General features: G+C 35.6%; 1 protein-coding gene across 12 annotated transcripts in view; it reads left to right on the top strand.

Moving 5' to 3' along the window:
• ESRRG (estrogen related receptor gamma) overlaps nt 1–23291 on the top strand; it is a 580561-nt gene that overhangs the window by 530962 nt on the left and 26308 nt on the right. For all 12 annotated transcript variants that reach the window (XM_037737703.1, XM_037737699.1, XM_017526299.2 and 9 more), the window contains one exon: nt 2157–2318. In XM_037737703.1, coding sequence (XP_037593631.1) covers nt 2157–2318 — 162 coding nt within the window. The remainder of the gene's footprint in view (nt 1–2156; nt 2319–23291) is intronic.

Raw genomic sequence — 23291 nt, 5'->3', positions numbered from 1 at the left:
CTTTACTGAAAGAAAAATGAGCGCCACCCCATTTGTAACTTGAAAGGATAGAGAAACGTCTATAGTTTTCTTCGTAAACCTGAGAAATTGGGAAGTGGCTTGTCAAGTACCTCTAAGAAGATTACAGCAATTTCAGTGAGCTCCATTTGTCTGAGATAAAGAGGACTCCTAATAAATCATTACTCATTATCTAAAGGCCTCTGTGTTAATTTTCCTTAGTCCATCCAATTAGTGTGTTTTTGTAACAAACATTTATAAAACTTAATTTTCAGATCCTGTCAGATAAGTGTCAAGAGACTATGCTTGGGCTTTTCTGAGAAAGTGGCTGGGGAGGTTTCTGGACCCTGACTGATTGTGTACTACAAAGGCCCAGGAATGAAAATTGGGTTCTATTGATTCTAATTAGGGAAACATTAAATAAGATTTACCTAGAAACAGTGCTGCCGGCTATTCCTTTTCTGAATGATGGGAATTTCTAAACTTCAGCCAGATTTCTCTGACCCCTCATGTCAAGTATCCATTGACTTGGATAAAGCCAGTGCTATGTTCCCTGTACTAAAAAAAACTGGAATCATGATTACCTTTGGATATGTTTTCCTGCTCTTTACTATTGTATTTGCTTCTAATCCTGAGAATCTAGTGGTTGCTGACATGTTTTGTTGCATTGTCAGAGCAATGAAAGTTGAAACTTTTCCAAGCATAACTAAAAATACAGGGTGTTGTTTCTGTAGCATATTTAAAAGAAAGCCATTTTCTGTCGATCCTGCAAATTGAAAATTAATCTCTATTTAATTTTTAATTATTTTCTAGAAAACAGTATTGGGGAATATTTCCTCCCAAATCTGCCTATTCCATTTGATGATGATAGACTATTATCTGTTGTCTATTTGAAATAAGTATAATTAATATGGGAGCCATATTTAGAAATTTTTTAAATGTTAGAAGAAGTGCTAACGATAGCTTGGACAAGTCTCATTCTTTCATGAAAGGAGATAAAAAGAATGCTATGTCTAATTCCAAGTTATGTGAAGTCTTTTATATTGGGTTAAAAACTTACAGCAAAAGGCAAAGAGTCTGGTAAACACATTGGGAACATTGGCTGTGTTCACAAGAATCTCATTTAAAGTCCTGGTTTCTACAGTAATAGTACATAGAACATTTAAATATATGGGTTTATTCTTACCCATTTGTATCTCCTCACTTAGAATAAAATATAAAATCTTAAGCTACATATAGAAATTGAAAATAGGGCCAACAAGAAAAATCATTCTGTTAGCAAGGCTTTACAGCCTCTTCCATAAACTCTCACATGCCCCTGAGCAATAAAACACATTTGATGTGATGCTCTCCATTTGTCTCTAGTGTTTATTTTGTGAAGGATTTTTAAAGCATATATCACAAATTTCAGACAGATAAATCTGAACAGAGAATGAACTAAGGACAACAGATGAAAATAGAGCATTAAAGAATTTGACACACAGAAGAGAAAATGACTGTAACATTTAAGTAGGAGTATTTTTATGGAAACATATTAGCTGTATTTGGAAGGTTGGCTGGATATGTGGGGAGCGAGAGAAAGAAGAAATTCCTATTTAATGCATCCCACGGAGATAGAGTTATACAGTCAGTAATTCACCAAGGCAGAAGGGCTCTGACCTTTGCTCTTCTTTAAAGGAATTAAGACAATTAATGACTTTCATGCCCATTATGACTATGGGCATTAGTAGTTCTTTGCCTCCTGCATTATGGTCTATATTTCAATGGTGTACTGGGGGTTTTATTGTAAGCTGTTGTATACCATTTAATCTACTTCCCAAATCCCACTTAAGAATCAAAGCACAAACTCAGAAAGCATCTAACTTCTCTTATCTGTTTGCTATAAAAATTTTCACTACAGGACAGATGCTTCATTCCAGCAAAAGCAGGTAGAGCAAAGAAGAAAAAAACGACTACATTCTATCATGACTGCAATGGCTTATGTCTGGCTATGAGTTTTCCTGAACACTGTTTAATATATACATCTAAGCCATAATTGGAATATTTAAGGTTTATTGTAGGCTATTTGGATTGTTTTTCAAAGCACAAAATACTCTAGGGTTTATAAAAGAGGGATGATACTGCTAGTGATCTTGTAGTGCTCTGTTCTGATCTTACAGATAACAAGATTGTCTCACATTTGTTGGTGGCTGAACCGGAGAAGATCTATGCCATGCCTGACCCGACTGTCCCCGACAGTGACATTAAAGCCCTCACTACACTGTGTGACTTGGCGGACCGCGAGTTGGTGGTTATCATTGGATGGGCAAAGCATATTCCAGGTACGTTTTCTAAAAAGAAAAAGAAAAGTTTGCAATTAATTCCCTAGGTTATGTATATAGATTTGGGCAAATTCGAATTTTTCTCATTTGGACTTAACAAAAATTCTTTATGTTTATTTTTAATCATAATTTAGAGTTTTGCGTATCCTAATAGAATCCTTAAACTTTATATTAGTTATATTGGTACCACCTTGAGTTCGTGTTAGTTTTTCATATGTACAGGTACTACTGCCAGTGTAAGCTAACGAGATTATAAATTTTAAAAATGATTTATCCTTTGTTAAAATTCTTACCTTTTTCCTAGCAAATACTTCTCCTTTTCCTTTTCACTTTAAAAAGTGTTTTTGTCAGAGGCAGTCTAATGTACTATTTTCTCAACAAGGAATCATGAGTTTTGCTCATAGTGCCTAGTTATATTCAATTGCTAGTCATAGTCACAAGCTTTGCTTTGGTTTACTATTAGATATTTATCTTAACTGTACAGATAAATTGTGAAAATAAATATCAAATGCACATGGTAACTTTTCCTATGTGGTAAAGTTAGCATTTAAAAATATTTCTCTTCTTCTTCTTCTTGACTCATCTTGTAATATGAATCAATACATACATGCTTGTAAGTTCTGAGAATTTAAGTATTCTACTTGAATTATTTTTTCTTTGGTCTTTAATTTTCAAATAGTTTATAAACAAATTTTCGAATGATGAGCAATGTTTTTCTGGTACAGTTAACTTATTTCTGTCTCCTTAAACTAGTTTGTCTTTATGCTTTGAATGCTACAGTAATTTCTTTAATCAAATTGATGGAAGTCCCTTTCCCAGCCCACACTGAAACCAATTTATTGGTCATGATACGCCAGCTATGTTGCTAACAGTCGTAACGAACTGTCAGGCGATACCGCAGTGAAGCTAATTTGAAGTCATTAGGTGTGCAGCGTTCAGGCGACAATTTGTTACAGTGGTTAGGAACACAGCTGACATTTCTGAATGGCTTTGTTCGTTGCAGTTCTAGATGAGGCCAAGCAAATTGTAAACTAATTTAAACATCACTCTGTATTATACCAGCTACTTTGTCTTACACTGTTTGCTAATAAAACCCCCCAAATTAAGTCAAAACTACTTAAATAGGTGAGCTTGTATGTTCTTTAGAAGACACCTGCCCAAGGATTACTACATCTAAAGGAAGAATAAGAATTTGATCATGTGGATATTTGATATTGCAGTTGGATTATAATCACATCTATATGACTTTTAGAAAAATAAAAAGAAAGGATTTATTACAAGATGTAAAACAATTGTTGACTACGGCAGTGGGAACAGCCAGAATGTAGTTCAACAGTATATGAAAAAGTATTTGTAAGGAAAATGTTAGTGAAGGGTTTGAGAGACCAAAGAAACAAGACTAACATTTGTTGAAGTGTCCATACTTTTTTAGATAATTGATATACATCATTTATATTAATATATTATTATATACATATTAAATATCATTATTCTCACCCAGGGTTTCTCAGCCTTGGCACTATTGATATTTGGGACAAGATAATTCTTTGTCATGAGGGGCTCACCTGCTCACTATAGGAGGTTTAGCGGCACCCATGGCCTCTACCCACTAGATGCCAGTAGCACCCCTGAATTGTGAGAAACAAAAATGTCTTCATACACTGCCAAATGTCCCGCAGGAGGTGAAAGCGCACCAGCCTGACCCTCCTCCCCCAAATTGAAAGCCATTGTTCTAACCCAGGAATCAGGTATTAGTTTTTTCAATTCAAAGACAGAAAGATTTGAGGCAGAGAGAGGTAAAAACACTAGCGCAAGTTCACAGATGTACCCAGTACCTTCAGCATGGCTTCCTGGAGGAGAATCAAGATATTTTAGTCTCTAGTTGATGGCATTTAAATAAACTACTTCAAAATGATAATGTTGATAGTATTGTTATTAACAACAGCATGAAAAGCTATGTCACTGTGGTTCCACACTACCCATTATTTCAGAGAATTCTGCTCAAGTTCTCCCTGATCTGTAAAGCCAATATTTTGATATCAGTTTGATAAAACATGATAGAGATCGATAAAAGTCAACAATTTCTTTTGAACTTTCTAGTAAGGAACGTCAGTGATAAATTTGTAGGTCCGACTATGCATCCAAGTAGAAATGTCAGCTTACAAAAGGACTTGTCACAGTAAAGGGGCTCTAGTAACTTTAGTAAAGATAGCAACTTTAAATAGCTATGAGTAACACCATTTCCAGTGGTGGAAACAATTACTATACGATTATGGGTTCGGTCTTAAGCTGAGGCTTAGAATTGGTGGGGACTGACGTTATTCTCTCTCTATAGCAAATGTCAGAAGAGTTCACTGTGGAGTGATGATTCACAGCTCTGATTTTCATGATACCCTGAGGGTGTTTTAAATGATTGCGAGGAATATCTTGGCTTTTCGGAAAGGGATTAGCAAAACAAGAGTTAACAGAAATTCAAAAAGGAATTTTAACAATACCTATGCCATACAGTGCTTGAGGTAGAAGGAGAGGGTATTCCGGTATCAAAGCGCGCCGCTGCCTTACCCGGGGATCAGGAGGTTGGTCATTAGAGGACCACGCAACTATATGGAGTGAGAGACAGGGAGGTAAAGGCATGGAGAAAGTAAAGATTAAAGCCACATTTCTGCCTCGATAAAAGTGAATTCGTGTTCTTGATAACATGAACCAGTCCTGATAACTGGGGTCATAGCCAGAATTAAAGCCAAATCAGAGCTGAAATTTCATCTGTTTTGGTCTTAACTTTAAAACTCTTTGTTTTTGTAAAGCTTATGTTAAAGTGAAGTCATTTTTTTAATACACTAAAATTCAAGCCCCTGTTATCTTTATGCTCTTCTCAGTTTGTATAATTATACCCATATATATATATATATATTTAAAATTAAGTTTAGCATCTAAAATGAGTAGCTTTTCTGTGCTGCTTCTAATATACTTTTATACACTTTCTTTTTGCTACAAAAAAATGTGACGAATACAACAAAAGAAAATATTGAAAATACATATGGAAGGGGTTTTATCAGTAAATAGAATTAGTTGACTTACATTAATAAATCATATAAATGGGAAAGTGTGTTGTTATGAAACATGACCATACTTTATCTAAAGAAGAAAAAAGATCACAAGGGCTTTAGAAAATGCTTGACTTTAGTTGGAGGAGCATAAGGGCACAAGAACAGATGATGGTGCCCTAATAGCCCTTTTTAAGAATGACAGGGCCCAGCCATTAGCATCCTTTTATATCCTTGGAAATTGCTCATGCCTCGCTTTTCTGGTTCCTATCTGCCTGACTCTTTTTTATTTCTCTTTCAATTTCGTCCGCGCTCGGATAAGCGCATGCTAACACAATATGATTGAGCTGTAAAATGGAACGCTGTCGCCTCTAATCTCTTTTATGTAGATACGGAGGTACTGCACACTCCACTTCATTCTCTCTCCATTGTTGGCCTTTTTTAGAATGGGTTGCCAAGTAATGGAGGCTCCGTCAAATATTAGAGCTAGGTTTCACAGGGTGTGATAAGACGATTATCAGCCCAACATTCAGATCTGTTATTGTTCTTTTTGGTTGATTAAAATATTATTATGTACTATAACTTTGTTAGCAAAATGCAGAATGTGCTTAGTCAGATGATGCTTTAAAAAGCATAACCCATATTAGCTGACCTATATAAGTGGCTTAAATATATGTATGTATCTTGCCAGACAACTTAGTTTAAAAGAACAGACTGGTATTTTAACAATTAAGTGAATGAATGCATTTTAGAAAAAAATTGTCCTTGTTTAGTATGGCAGATTTTCAGGTCTGCTTATTTTTAACATGACAAACTAAATACCTATTGAAGAAAGGCGGACTTTGCTTAAGTCTGGGGGCCTCTATTACATTTTTCAAGTGATATCTATTGTAATGGTATCAAATAGAAAAGAAAACTATAATTTTTCTTCATATTAACTGGAGGTAGGAGATATTAAGCTCTAAAAAACATTACATGAAGAAGATGATATAACAAAATGGTCTAAGTATATGTATTCACATAAGAAGCAAAAATCTATACCACATAAACTAATATTTACTGTTTGCCCTGAAACATTTTTTAAATAAAAAATTTAGTTAGGAGAACATATCAAAAATCGCTTATTGGCTTAACTTTTTACAGTTTTCTTAGAAGCATTTAGACTTTTCCAGCAATTACAGGAATCTGTAAAGAACATGGGTAAACTGTTTCTATGTTTAGGATATAAGCTTTGAAAAAGAATGTGTAAATATTTACTGTTAAAGATACTGCTTGAAGATATACTTATTGTTCTAATAAATTTTAGAGAGACCAATTTTTAAGATTATATTATCGACCAACCAAAATTATGGAGGTTTCATTTTTAAAATACTCATTACTGGATATTGATGGGTAAAATAGTTGTCTTAAAATGGTAGCACCATTAAGTGATTAGGATACATGGAAAAGCACAATAAAATATGGCAGAAATAATTTAAGGTTATGTTTCTATTTGTAATGTAAACTGTTTCCATGTGTATATGTGTGTGATTAAAGTTTGATGTGCAGGAAACAGGACATGGTTCACTAAGGGTGAGTTATACCATGTGATAGTAACACCTAATATACTCTGTTTTGGATCTGTATCATTGGCACTTGAGAAACATTTATTGATTAGTTGACTAAAAATATGCATAGCACAAAACTCTCAATTGACTCTAAGTTTCCACCCTCTACTCCATGCCATAACTCAATTTACATAGACTTATAATATTTCTACTTAGCTATGAATGAAGTAAAATACTTGCAGCCTCTTTTCTCAGGATTAACTTTTCTTTTGCATATGTAACCTACTGATTTTAGAGCTGTGAGGTAGTTAAGTCTTTTAGTTAAGTGGAAGAAAGTTAAATATAAGACCCAAAACCTTGGCACTTAATAAGACTGTTTAAATTGTAAGAATATTTAATTATGGGCTGGGCGCAGTAGCTCACACCTGTAATCCCAGCACTTTGGGAGACCAAGGTGGGCGGTTCACCTGAGGTCAGGAGTTCAAGACCTGGCCAATATGGTGAAACCCTGTGTCTACTAAAAGCACAAAAATTAGCTGGGCATGGTGGCAGGCACCCATAATCCCAGCTACTCAAGAGGCAGGAGAATCACTTGAAACCAGGAGGTAGAGGTTGTAGCAAGCTAAGATCGCACCACTGCACTCCAGCCTGGGTGACAAGAGTGAGACTCCATCTCAAAAAAAAAAAAAAAGAATATTATGAAATAGTTAAAGGTTATCTTTAATGTACCTGGCACTTATATACCTGTAATTGTGATTAATAAGGGTCGAATGATTCTGAAAGTAAAATCAGAAAACCTGAGCTATAGTTGATCAATTTTTTGTAAGTTACTTAATTGCTCTCATTATCAGTTAAGATAGAAATCAAATGAGAAAAAAATTCACATGCAAATTATTTATATGTATAAATAATTTTCAAATTCCAAAACATGATCTAAATATGCAGCAGTCAGTGTTCATTTTTTTTTTCAAGGTACTGCACGTAGATTGTCATTGCAATTAAAACCAACCGATCTAAAAAGTTCATAAAAGCAACTTATAAAAATTCAAAACAAACTTCAATTTTAATAGAGAGGGGAGGAAAGCTTATTTAACCAAGAGAATCACTGTGTAGATATTGTTGTAATTTTATTCTAGATGGGCAGGACCTTTAGCTTCTAAACAATTTAGTCCAGCCTCTTTGGTCCAGCCTCAAATAACTGAAAGTTTACCAGTTTAAGTTTCTGAAGTCACAACTGTGGCATAGAAACAGGAACTGGTAAGTTGAGAAACAAGTTTTGAAAAAAATAATCTGAAGTATTACTCAGGGACTCCGTTTTCTGCAGCTACCCTTGCTGGAAACAAAAAGTAGACTAACAGAAGTAGCTAGGTTTCCTAGGCAGAGAGCTAGTTCAAGAGACAAGCTAAAGCTGTGAAAAATTCTCAGAGAGGCCTATCCTCCCCACTCTTGCCATTGTTTCTGACCTCATATACAATTGTGTCGTCATACTGAATATCCTGTGCTCACGTGACCTCCATTCTAGCATTGCTTCTGCTTGTTCCCAGGACTCCCCAAAATACATTTGCCATCAATACATAGCCATGCTCTTGTATCCTGTGATCAAAGTGAAAGAATCATTTCATTGTAATCACCGAATGCAATTTAAGCATTTGACCATCTGCTATATCTCTAACACCACACTTTGTACTATAGGAAATTTAAAAGTTGTACATGACATGACACCTACCCTGAATGATGGATATATATCTGCATAAATACATATACATGTTTGTGCATATAGTTGTGATAATCTTCTTGGTTTACAACTTTATTAGTTTCAGATCTGAATTTATTCAGCTTTATTTTTTTCATGGGGTTAAGGTTTAAATATAAAAATAACAAACATCTCCATAGTTATTCATTGTTTACAAAAAGACCCTTACAAACTTTTATGTGACATCCACAATTCTGTAGGTAAGTTTTAATCTTATTAGTCCCACTTTATGGATGAGCAAACCCAAGAGTCAGGAACTTTGATATACACCATTGATAAATGACACGCAGACACATCGTATATTTCACTTAATGTGTTTTGGTTTTGGTTTGGTTCGGTTTGTTACCAGTGGCTTCCTTATATCTTTCTTTCCATTCCTTGTCTATTTTTCTCTTGTTCATTGTCATTTTTTCCAGATTACCCACATCCATTTTATAACAAGGCAAATATAACATATTTACCCTATCATTAAATCTTATCTATACATTAAAAAACAGAAAGATTAAAGGGAAGGAGAGTGAATTTTAAAAAGAAATGTATGACCATCTTTAAATCAATAAAAATCAAGGTGTTTGGACAAGAGTATATTCGAAACATTCCTGATTACAAATTTTACCAAAACAAGTAAATCACTAGCTGCTCATGTGAAGAGTTGGCAAAGTCCTTAAATGATTGGTTGCTAAGATTAGATGCTCTCTCTCTCTGTCTTCAGATCACTGAGCATTGAATCTGATTGAAAGTTATAGGTAAATTGGAACAGAAGTGAGTAGTTGTGTGAGACTTTCAACCATATAAAAATGTTAGCTCTACCACTTAACAGTTACTTCTTAGTTTCTTCCTAGTTTCTTCCTCCCTCCTCACCTTCCTTTCCTTCCTTCTATGCATAAGCATTTAATGAGCTCTAGGTCAGGCCCTGTGCACTAAGGATACACACATGAATACAGCACAGGTTCTGCTTTTAAGATCGTCACAGTGTGGTGGGTAATTCAGAGAGATCATTTGACAACTATAATTGAATGATGAGGACCATGGTAAGTCCTCTCCTACAGAGTCACATGGAAACTGAGAAGGAGGAGCATGGAAAGAAGATGTGACTTGAGGCTGGAGACATCTGCAAGGACCCATCCTGGAAAACCTTGAATTTCATGCTGAGGAAAACAGATCTTATTCCAAAGGCAGTGATGTGCTATTGGAAGTTTTAACTGATGATGACCTGATTTGAACTGCATTTTGTAAAGATTAAAATTGGAACTTTTGAGTCATCTTACACAGAGAAAGATTGCCAAATACATTTGAAAACAATTCCTGAGTGTTAAGAATTTCTATATGTACTATGTCTTAAAATGTGTTATCATTTTAAGGCAAGTTCACGATAATTGCTAAGCTCGTTTAAATGATAAAGTGACAGGAAGAGCTCAATCATTTAGTTCACTATGTATTATAATCTTTTAGAAGCCTGAAATTTCCTGAAACTTACCTGAGGATTATCAAAATTTTGGCAGCCTATAGACCTGGCCCAGGTCATGTCTTTTATTTTCCTGGCGCTCTTTGCTTTTGTTAATGGATCTATTACCTCTGACTTTTTAGTTATTCTTAAGCTATTTGATAAGTTAAAAAGAGAAAGCCTTATGGGTCTTGTGAGAAAATTGTTAGATAAAAGCTGGCACAATTAGTATAATTCATATATGCTTAAATGCTTGATTAAAATAGCTTTTTCCACCTCTAAAAGAAAAGTTGGGGGAGGAGTGCAGAATACGATGCACAGAATGTCTTGTTTTCCCCTTTGCTCCTTTTTGACCCTCCCTCCAACCCTAATCCCACTTCCCTTCAGTGGGCCGCTTGCACTTTTTCCCCTGCGTCCCCCTTTATCTGCCTCAGCCAATCTCCAAATGAATGCATGTCTATCCTGGCCTTGGCTTTGACACTCTGGATATATTGATTAATAGTTGCCCTAAGCTCCTTTTAGCAAATCAAATTTTCACTTTTAGCAAGGATTTCGCCTCTGATTTATTCAGCAAAGTGAAATGCACTAAATTGACTTTGACATTCAGGGAAAATGGCTGAAAAACAAAGAGCAGAGGAAAGAGATATAAATTGTGTGGCAGCTGGAGATACCGGGCATCCGAGAAGGAGTTTTCAATAGAATACAGTCATTTAAAAGCACTTTTTAACAGGCAGAAAAGTGATTTCTTAACATTGTTTTAACTATTCAGTTTTCTTTTTAAAAGGGGGCACCTGTATTACTTAGCTGAACTCAGAATTTCTGAGATGATGCACTGTATTTTGTGTGTATAATAACTGGATAACCCAGCTTTATATCTATCAAAATAAGTTTGTGAAAACTGGAAAGTAACCTAATTACTTTGGAAGAGAAATATTCAAGTCCATTTAAACACAAAATAGAACTGTTACTTTGGAAGTGCTAGTGACTCATAGTAAAGTGTGTATGTGTTTTAAAGGATAGAGCTTTTTCCACTAGAAGGAGAATTTGAAATAATTTTGGATCACAAACTTCAGTAGAGAAAAGCCATGTACCTTTGCTCATCTGTATGCTTTTTTTCCCCCAAGAATATCAACCTTGGCTGTGTTCTTTTATGTGAGTGAGTCAGCCTACCTCCTTGTTAGACCAAGGTTCAGTGAATAAGTAACCACCAGGTTCAAGAAACAAAGTGTGGTTTTGATGTGTAAAAGGCAATGGTGCTAGTGTGGATAAAGAAAAGAGAAAGGGAGTTGAACTGAACTCAATATGGACACTTGGGGAGGAATTAAAGGTGTGAGGAATATCAGGGAATATTTTTGATATTGAGATCTAATAGACTGTTGCATCGCCTCTTTTGAGGGAATCAGGGCAATGAAGGCGAAAGCTGCAGCAAGGTCCTTTGCTGTTCATTTCCCTCTTTCTTGTCGATGATGGATGAATTTTTCTTATTACCCACAGTAAGAGTCCACAAATAGTCAAAGTGCTACTCTCCCTTTAACTATACATGTTTATTATTCTCTTTTCTTTACTTTTCAGCAACTCTAACAGGAAAGTTGTACTAACTGACATCAAAAGTGACCCAAACTATCCATGTTATGACATTTTACAAGTTCGGTTTTTTTTGTGTGTATGTGAGATAGGGTCTTGCTCTGTCACTCAGGCTGGAATGCCATGGCGTGATCACAGCTCAGTGCAACCTGGAATTCCTGGGCTCTAACAAACCTCCATCCTCAGCCTCCTAAGTAGCTGAGATTACAGGCACAAGCTACTGCACTCAGCTCAAATGATCTATCTTTTTATTATTGAGATAGAGTCACTCTTGTCGCCCAGACTGAAGTGCAGTGGCATGATCTTGGCTCACTGCAACCTCCAACTCCTGGGTTCAAGCGATTCTCCTGCCTCCAAGTAGCCGGGAGTACAGGTGCATGCCACCACACCCGGCTAATTTTTGTATTTTTAGTAGAGGAGGGTTTTCACCATGTTGGCCAGGCTGGCCTCAAACTCCTGACCTCAGATGATCCACCTGCCTCAGCCTCGCAAAGTGCTGGGATTACAGGCTGAACTACTGCGCCCAGCCTCAAATGAGATATCTAAACACCGTACCAGGTGTGTCCACAGCACTAGACTCTTATGGGCATATTATTTCACTAAAATCATGCTGCTTCCTCCCCAATGCAGCCATCATAAATGACCTCAATTAGAACAACTCAATTAGAAGAACCAATTTAACCTGCCAAAATCACTCTCATTGGCAACTGTATAAACAGTTTATGTTGCATGTTAAATGGTTGTAACACCTCCATTTGTTTATACGTACTTTGCTATGACTTAAGAAAACTTTTATTCCCCAGAAAAAAACACACTTTAAAAAATTTTTATTTCTGGAATAGTCCACAATTTTTTAATATTAATTTTTGCCAGGTTTTTTTTTTCCTATAGTTAAGTGTCAGGAATGATATACAAAGGATATAAATTCAAAGTAGGGGTTTTATTTTAGCCTTTTATGTACTCTTGGATCTCTTATGTTGCAGTTAAATGTTCTTTTCATATGAATTTAAAAGTACTAGTGCATTGTATTTTGGAAAGGAGAGGAATATAATGAATAAACCCAATCCATGATAATTCTGAGAGCAATAGTCAATTCAACTGTGTTAATCCTAAAACTCTACTAGTCTCCATTAATCCTATAACTGTGCTTCCAATGAGGAAATTATATTTTCATTGCCAGAATGGGCATTATTCCGGCAACCACAAATTGTTAATATTAGAAAATCAAGAAGGGGAAAGGACCAATTTCTTCAACTGGATTTAGCTTAAGCAAGTTGAAAACTGAATGCCCAGGTCAGCAACACACCTACCCAGTTTCTGAGAATCATCTGAGCCCAATTAAATACCATAACACTAGGGGTGTCTCCAAAGAGCAGCCACCTCCTCTCTGTATGAGGGAGGCTTCACACCTGCTTAACCTACATTAGGAAAGGATTAATTACCTGGGCCTCCTCCACCAGTCAGCACGTTTGTGCCAGGGCACATGGTGGCCTGGGCTGCAGAGGGAGAGAGGGAGAAGGAGCAGCTGTGAGTTCCTGGAGAAACTAACTCCTCCTGACATGGTCAGCGTTTTAGGGAAAAAAAAAAAAAAAAGTAAAGCTGCTCTTATTTTTGTTACTTGTCTGCGTCATGGCAAAGCCCAGTGGCAGGGTGTCCTCAGCACAGATCTGTATACCTAAAAGAGGAATGCATTCTCAGAGGTTCAACTACAATGTTTTTTAGATTCACCTGTTTTAAAAAAACCTGGAATAATTACTGCAGATTTTTCAGCTTTGTTTCTGTGAATTGCTGTTATTCTAAAAGAGAAGGTTTTCTAATAGATGTTTCCAAACTTTCAAAATATGATTGTTTATTTAAAAGCATGTCTAGAGGAAGCTTTGTAATGCCCCTTTATAATATATGGAATAATAGCAAAGCGAGATCCCTTTTCCCAAAAAGTCAATTCTGAGATGATAGAGCCGGAATGGCTTTTAGAGATAATTTGCTAGAACTTTGTATTTTAAGAGGAGGCACCATATTGTAGTTAGCAATGTAATATCTTTGTAGTTAGAGACGCTCGTTCAAATCTTGGTATTGCCACATCCCATGAACTCAGTTTGCTCATATGTAAGTTAAGGTTAGCAATATCTACTGTATGGATTGCTAAAATAAGCCAATGAGTTAACATAGGCAAAAGTGCTCGATCCAGTCTTTGACATACAATTTCAAGTGTTCAACAATGTTAAATGCCTTTACTTGCACATTCACTTATGGATAAAGATGCTTAAGATCAAGAAAGTAGAATGATCTGCATAAGGTCACAAGCTAGTGAGACAGGGCTGAGACTAAAACTCAGGTCTATTATCTCTCAGTTATGCACTGTTGATATTTACCATTATCACTAACAGTTTTTCAGAAAAGAGAATACTATACCTGCTTATGTATAGTATTTGATATTTAAAAATTATCACCTTAACTTTTTTCTATATTATATCACATTATATATATGTGTGTGTATTTATATGGACAATAGCCTATATTTCTTGAAGATAGATGGATAGCAGTGAATGTGTTATAGGAAAGTTATATTGGCACATTTGAAAAATTATTTATCACAAAGAATAAACAATAGACCTATGTTATTTGATATAGCCTGGGTATACTATGTGAATATGCCAATCAAATCTGTTTCTGAAGGATTAACTTATAGATACAGTTCAGAATCCTTCTATTTTGTGCAGAGGGATATAGTAGAGAGACTGACTGAGATTTGTGATTGGGGAACATGGCCAACAGCCCAAGCAGCCAAGAGTTTGGTTGATGGAAGAACTGCCAAGGATCTTGATGCAGAGCTAAATAGTAAAGACAACAGAAGGATAAAATAACATGAATTCATGAGGTGTGCCTTACTTATAAAGCATCTTTGAACATACCATGTAAGCACTGATGCTATCTTTGAACACACACTGTTTCTGGCAGATCACTACATAACATTTGGCTAAAATTAGCTTGTGAATAATCCACGAGTTTTAATTAACCCTATCAGTTATCTGACCCTTCACAATCTATGGGGTTGTTAACATGTCTATTTGCCATGAAACTTTAACTCAAATTGCCAAGGCAGTTTTTTATAGTTAGAATGGAATTATTTATTATTTAATTTGAATCTAACCATACTATAGTGGTATGGTTGAATACATTTTATATGGCCTGAGAATGGGTAGTCAGGTCATCACAAAACATTAACTAGGATATTTTTTGAGACATCTGAATATGGTAATAAGCTTTATAATTTCAGTTTGACATTTTCCTAAACACTTTGTAATATTCAATTCCTCAACAAAAATACCATGTGCAATATATTTTTGTAGCAAGCTCATGCCTATTCATTTATTCACTAAACAAAGTATATATTAAGAGCCTACTATATGATAAGCTTTACTAACACTGCTATTCTTGGGAGACTGAGTATTTTATGACTATGATGCATGGTTTATGCATTATCAAAATATTTTTTGAAATTTTATTTTGAGACTATTGGGCAGCCTGTTCGTGATCATAATTTTAATTTTTCTGTCTCACATATTCAAGAGTCTTGAAGGAGTGTTTTGAGAGTAAGTCAGATGTCAGCCATGCCTCCTGGCCTAGTATTTCAGCTTTGACTGCTCTACACACTCTATTCCCGTGTTCTGAGTATCAGCCGTCATCTGTGAACTAACCAGAGAGCCAGCATCTGCCTGAAAGGGCTTTTATGCTGTTCTCAAACTCCCTATGCATGGTTGTTCTGAAACTGTTTGGAGTTTAAATAAACTACTTCAGAAACAGGGCCCCTTTATGAACAGAGACCTATATTCTGCATTAAGGAGAATGGCAGTATCTTCACTTTAAGAAAAGGTTCTTCAGTGACCATGACTTACTCTGGAAATATAGAACTGATTACTACCATCGTTTTTCTCAAGATTGTTGACTTTTGTTCTCTCTGGCAACAGCACAGTTCAGAGGTGTGGGCTCCATGTTGCGTCCATACTTGGCTTGTTATCCTCTTATCAAGCTCTTAGCATCCCTTTGTTTATTTGAGGCGACAGGAAGACTGTGTAAAGGCTGCTTAGTCAGGGATATCAGCCTTGTTGGCAGCGGAGTGATTGCCAGTTGAAAAACAAGGCATTATTGCTCATTTTTTCCCTCTTATTAGTTTGATTACATTTGCAAATCAAATCAATCCATCAGACATGATCAGGCCTCGTCCGCATTTTAAGGAATAGTAATCTCCGTCTAATAAGATGCAAATGTGTCACATCGGTAAGTAACCAATAAATCATCATCTTGTCTTTGGCAATCATTAAATATCAGAACCAACAGTCAATTTTTAGTATTTTCAATTTGCGATATGCCGCTGGAATATAAAGATAGATGGACGTAATTACACAAACCAAACACTATTTCAGTTCATTCCAGACAGCAAATTTAGTGGAAGGTATAACTGGCTTGTCATCACACTACATTATTCCTAGCGGTTCATGCAAAGTTCACAGACAAGCTTCAAATGGACATTGCTTTTTTTCAACTTCTAACAACGTCCCCACAATGGCAAGCAAACTTTGATGTAAGGACTTGAACTGACTTCCGCACGGCTGTTGCAGTCAGATGCCAACATGACAGAAAACATATGCTCTTTCCCATCAGAAGCTGCTGGCAGTGCCAGCTCCAATCTTCTATATTTCTTCCCTTTAAAAAATGAACTTACAAGTGTAAAAATAAAAACAATTAAGAACTCTTCAGGTGATTTATGCCATCCTCATGTGTTTTAATGGAATAATTTTCCCTCAGTGGGGAAAAAGTGAACAAAAACTTTAGTTTTCTAAGTTTCACATTTTTGAGCTTCTCTGTGTGGGCAATGTATTCTTTTGATATAAACACATTTCTCTGTGAAAATGTACATATATGCAGTGCCCAGATATTGCTGGGAAAGGCAAAGAGTGTGTTAATTTGGGGCACATACAGAAATCTTGGTGGATATAAGATGTTATAATTCAAAGGATAAGCAATGTAATTGTTTGGATGGAATATCTGATCTAAATGTCTTTTCCCTAATTATGCTTGCCTGGCAACTCAATATCTGCTGATGAACTGTGACACTTGCCCTTTTATTTCTTTATTTATTTGCAGAAATTGTCCTATTACAAATGGAGGACCTCCCCCGCCCCATCTCTCTGGGTTCTATTTGGTTATCTCAATGCATCAATAGTCATACTTTTCCCTCCTTTTCAATATTTTTCTCTTATTTATTTCTGTCTTTTGAGTTCTGATATAAAAAGTTCTTTTCCATCATTGATCTTACGATATTTAAAATTTGCAACTCTCTGATTTCCTTTTTGGTCTTAGTCTTATCTAGTTACTGACATCACTTTTGTCCTTTTTCCTTCTTCTCTGTAAAAGTTATTTGTCTTCTCCAGTGTAAGTTGCTAAAAGGATGTTAAGAACATATTTATATGACCCTGGTACACCTGCTACTTATTTCGGTGCCACTTCAAACAGTCATTGAGAGATTCCAGTTTGTCTTGACAGATTTGTCATATTCTATATAGTTAGCATTTAGAGCTTAACATTTGCTGTACCAATCCTTTGGCCTGCTAGGTCCTTTATTTGCAGTGAGAAAAGCAAATTCTTTGGAATCTTACTTAATAAAAACTCTGATTTAAAATCGACAAAATTACAATTTACATAATTATTTTAAATATGTTGGGTATCTTTATAGTAATTACTCTGCAAGGCTGTAGGATACAAAAGTAAGCAAGGTAGATGTGGGCACACTTTCTCAAAGCTTACAGTCTATTGGGGAATACAGACAAGCAAAGAGGCAATTGTAACCATGTTCTGCATACACTGATGGAGTAGCACAGCATTCTATGAGTGCTCCATGGTGGAAACTAACATTTGGAAACAGGGTAGACTTCTTGAAGAAAGTGACATCTCAGCTGGATTTGCACATTATGGAGTAATCTATATTGTCTATATTCACTTAGTAATTAAGTGAAAATAAATGTATGGAGAGGTATTAGTAGAAGGTTTCAGTATTAGCTTCCCTTTTCCTTAATTTTAAACCTTAAGTATTAGCTTTCTTCCTTTTTTTTAAACTTATATCATAGGTTAAACAAATCCATTTTCGATACATCTGCCTCACTTGTTAGCAGAACTGAAGACTCATTTATCAAAGAAAGAAGAACATTCTTTTAAATTTTTAGGAATTATAAAAGTTGGATTAGACTCTGGCTATAGACCAAGCCAGGAGATTTCAAATTTAGACAATGAGAATGAACATGCAATCACTTGAGAGAGAGGTCAAGACAAATTTTTGAATCAACATAATCAACTTCTGAAATGTCACATGTGTACTCATGTTTGATTCACCTTACTTGCCATACAAGTGGGCAGGCAAAAGAGCCAAATCTTATAAAAATGAGCCATACTTTACAAAAGCAATGTTATGCTGCTTCCGTACCTTTTCTATTCTCCATATACACTCTAAGTTTGATTTCCGGCATTCTTTTTCTTTCTGCCAAACTGATGTGAATTTTTAAAATACAGTCCTGGTGTTTGCTGTTGATTATTTTGCCAGCCAGCCCACGTAACTCAAGGAACCCCATATATAGCAGCAATTGCCAGGAACCCCTATGAGTTACTGCTGATGAAAGCCATATAGCTCATGCCTTTGAAGCTTTGTACCAGAACCTTATGCTCTCTCTAACCAATTTACATACCACCATGGTATGTTTAATTTGCTTTTTCATCAAATCAATAATGGGTCTAATTGAAAAAATTGGCAGTGCTACGTGCAACCTAACTACTGATCTCAATGTTTGCCGGCTAAAGGGAATGTTGCATAGCTCTGTGTCAGACACCTGCGTTATTGGTGTACTCCTGCTACTAATGTGTACAAAAACAAACATGAATACAGGTGGAGCATCTGCACCAATTGATCACTATGCTATGAGAATTAATCACCTGGCTTTCAGCTTGAAGAATAAAATTTACATCTTTAATGTATGAAATGTATTAACACACACGCACCATCGACAGGGTGATGTCAGCCGACGTGTATGTGCAGCCCCATTAAAAGTGTTCCTCTGGACAATTGTACCTGGGTGTGTAGAAGTATGGCTAAGTTTTCAGCACTTGATAGCATTTTTAAAATTTAGAATTGAAACTTTTTTGTTAGCAGTGACGGGGAAAAAAACTGGCAGTAATTCAAACTAAGGGACTAACATTGAACTCTGGAACTCTGCTTTCAAAAACTGTATGAAGAAGGTTTTGAGGTTGAATTTTACTCTTTCTCATCTCAATCTAGAATGGATTTTGGCATCATTGTCATCATCATCATCATCCAGCTACGTTCATTGAGTTCTTGCTAGGTGCTGGGGCTGATACTGATTGTTTTACATACATTGTCTCTATTAATCTTCAACCCAGACTTAAGAATGGCCTCTCCTACCATTTTATAACTGAAAACTGAAGCTTAGCGAAGTCAAGCAACTTGCTTGAGATCTCAAAGCTGGTAAGACAGCAGAGGTGAGCATGTTCTCACTCATAAGTGGGAGCTGAACAATGAGAACACATGGACACAGGGAGGGGAACATTACACACTGGAGCCTGTCAGGGGTTGGGGGGTTAGAGGAGGGACAGCATTAGGAGAAATATCTAATGTAGATGGGTGCAGCAAACCACCATGGCACGTGCATACCTATGTAACAAACCTGCACGTTCTGTACATGTATCCCATAATTTAAAGTATAATAATAATAATAAAAGATAGAGGAGGTGAGATTTAAATTTAGGTCTATTAGAGTCCAAACCCTGATCATTATCCACTGTGCTAAACCAAATTACTAATGTAGACTAGTCCTTTTGAAGTTTCAACCTGATTTTTTTAGCACAATAGGATCTCCAGAACTTATGCTGACGAAATACAGATTTCATTGATGCATCTGATAATGTTGATTTGATCATTATTGCAGGACTGGCTACATAATTGGCAAAGTCTAGTGCAAAATGAAAATGCCGATCTCCTTGTTAAAAAATGATTAAGAATTTCAAGGTGTCGACAACAGAGCATTAAACGGAGCATGGCTCCCTGCGCAATCTGGAAGCTGGCCCATGAAGCTGGCCTCCTGTTGCTATGAGAGATGGAGATTTTGCTTGGGAACAAGTTTAGGAAATAGAGGAGGCCTTCTTGTTCAAGTTTGTGTAGATTAGGTTTGCAGAAATGCTACACAGACCCAGACAAGCTTTTCTGATACCATTATTCTCAACAACAAATAATTCATTTAGGAAAGAAAGATGTTTTACATCATCAGCCAGTAGTTCACACATGGGGCAATTTTGCCTCACAGGGAACGTTTGGTAAAGTCTGACAACATTTTGACCGCGCTACAGTAGAGTCAGGGGAGGGAGATCTAGTGGAGAGACGCCAGAGCTGCTGCAAAATAGCCTGCCATGAGCAGGACAATCCCCCCACCTCCTGCTCTCATCAAAGGATTATGTCAATAGTGCTGAGGTTGAGAAATCTGTCTTAAACCATCCTACGAGTGAGTTTTTTAGTTTCTTATTCAATTTTGCAGATCTTATAAATTAATACATAAGTAGGATAGTTTTATTATCATCTCTAGTCTCTCACTTGACAAGAAGTCATATTCATCAATAAGATCAATAAATTTTTGGGGGGCAGACAGGGTATATTTGCATGAGCACTTTGTGGCCAAGCAGTACATTTTATCTTTGGTATTTAAAAATAAAACAAAAAAAAAATAGTGAATTCTAAAAAGTGGCCATGGAACATTTGAATTAAGGGTTTTCTAGCAAATTTCATGGGAGATATTTACTACATTGTTAATTACATATTCACATATAATGGGGAGAAAGAGGCCATTGTAGCACATCAAGTAAACAATATGCATTTTAACAAACATATGTGTTAATTCATCAAACAAACATTTTCTTATTATTTGAATATAAATAACATTTTGAAAAATTTCTAAACAATAAGTGATAAACGTTCTAAATACTCAGATCAATGCTATGTATATTTGAAGACATTTGAACTTTTTTACAGATAAATCTTTTATATGAATTTATGCAAATAACATCAGAATAATTCTGAATGTTAATATTAAACTGGACATTTTTAGAACTTATGTATTGGGATGGGAATGTTACAAGCTTGACAATGAATTGTTTAAAGTTTATGTAAAATAATTAACACAGGCCAGGTGCAGTGGCTCATGCCTATAATCCTAGCAGTTTGGGAGGCAGAGGCAGCAGGATCTATTAAAGCCAAGAGTTTAAGATCAGCCTGGACAACATAGTGAGACCCATCCCTTAAAAAAAAAAATTAAAAACTAAAAATTTGGCTAAGCATGGTGGTATATGCCTTAGTCCTATCTACTGGGGAAACTGAGGAAGGATTGCTTGAACCCTGGAGGTTGAGGTTACCATAAGCTATGATCATGCCACTGTACTCCAGCCTGGGTGACAGAGCGAGCCCCTGTCTCCAAAAGAATAAAATAAATAGGTACATTAAAAAAAATTATATGTAATACAGTATGTTGTTATATTGCATAAATACCAGGCAATTACTCAAAAATATAGAAGAGGCTGTATAATTCAACTCATACTGTCATTTTCTAATTCTTAAATTGTTTTCCTAATCATTTAAGAGGAAAAACACCCACAAAACCATATTTTATGCAGAAATTTTTATTAAAGTCAATTTTATGTCACTGTCCTTCAATTCGGTTTCTCTCCATCTAGGACATCATATCAAATTTTGAATAACTCCAACTCCTTACAGCAATGCTACCAAATAAACTTTTCTCTGGGTAACCTGAGAAAGTACTGTATTTGGAATAGAGTCCCTCAGCTCTTCAAACTCATTCTATGTACCATTCTAACTAAATTAACTCTTCTTCTACTGCACAGCAAATTAGAGGGGAGGCTGATGCTAAAGGGAATCCTATGGGCAGCAATTAAAAGAGCCTACGTGAAAAAATATAAAATACAGATTAAGTACTAAAAAGCCTAGCACTGGAGGCTATGTAATGTGGGTTTGGGTACTCCCATATTCCTCAATAACCTTGGAGGGGATCTTCTTACAACCTTGCATCTCCTGATTGGTTCCTGACACTGTGCTGATTCTGAGTCAGGAAGAAAATGAAATATGTATGTAATAGACTTTGTTTAGGAAGACTGAGAAATATATAATTTTTTTTAGGAATTTAACCAGGGTGATTAAAACCATTAAAACACGTTTTGAAATTTTATATCATGAAATTTACCTATGTGAAATGTCTCCTCACTTTACAGTTCTGAATTAATATTATTATTGGTGAAAAAATAATAATGACAATGATTATCAAATGCACAATGATGTTTAGATTATAAAACCATTCCAAATAAATATTCACTTGCATTCGATACCTACAACATCCTTGTGAGATTGTCGTAGTCATCTTCCTATTTTGTCCGAATGAGGAAACCAAGACCCAAAGTTTATTTCCAAATGCACACAGTAAACTCTGTATGAACATTTGTATCCCGAATAGCATCATTCAAGTAATTGCTATTCACATTTTACAATACATGTGAATTCAAGTTATCAAAAATTTCCATTCAATGTTTGAAACAAATATGTTTTTTGCATTTTGAGCATTATTGAACATAAATGAAAAAAAATAAGATTTTACAATCTCTTCTTTGTATTTTTTAACTGTACTATCTCTTAAAAAGATATGTTAGTAGCTCTATTTGTCATTACGATGTTAAATATAAATAAAATCCTGCAAAGTGTAGAATAGTGTTCCAACCCTGTTCATCTGATGGTGGTTACTATTTTCCTAGTGAACAGACTGAAGCTACACTGAAAAAGTAATCATAGTTTTCACAGAGAAGCACTAGAAACACATAAAATAATGTAATAGTACATGTTATAATTCCATATATTTGTAATCCAAATTTTAATGGTAAGCCTCTAAAGAGGCAACAATTAAACATGAATATTAAGATAATAAAACAAAATTAGATGCCTGCTGAAATCCTTGTGTGATATAAACCCATGTTGTCAAGATGATTTTCAAACCTTGAGTTTCAAGGCAGTTATTTCTTTACTCATCAAGAGTTGTCAGGGATTAGGAGAGGCATGGAAGAAACTTCTTGGATGTTTGTGCAAAAGAATAAAATAGATTTTATCCCTAAACATTTTTAATGATGATAGAAAACTTCAAAAACTTCCAGATGAATATGAAATGATAGCCTTGAAAGCAGGTTTGGAAACAATAGTGCAATCCAAATAAACAGTGTTGTTCCATGGATTTAGTGGATGGATAGCACAGTGCTGCAGGCAATAACAGAACACACAATTTCTTGTCAGTGATTTGAAGATCCCATGTGCATTGTTGCACGTGGTAACTAGGTAGTCAATTTCCAGTTTTATTTCTACAGTGCACTTAATTCACAGTGTTTGTCAATAGGGTGCTATGGCTATTTTGAGTTGAAACGTATGTGTTTTGTGGAACTTTTAGCATTTTTGGTTCTTCTACCAAATTCCCCAGTTCAAAAACACTGCTATGCATT

Source organism: Cebus imitator, unplaced genomic scaffold (genome assembly GCF_001604975.1).
Source record: "Cebus imitator isolate Cc_AM_T3 unplaced genomic scaffold, Cebus_imitator-1.0 Scaffold42, whole genome shotgun sequence".
Classification (NCBI taxonomy): Eukaryota; Metazoa; Chordata; class Mammalia; order Primates; family Cebidae; genus Cebus; species Cebus imitator.
This window is presented reverse-complemented; position numbering and strand designations above follow the sequence as displayed.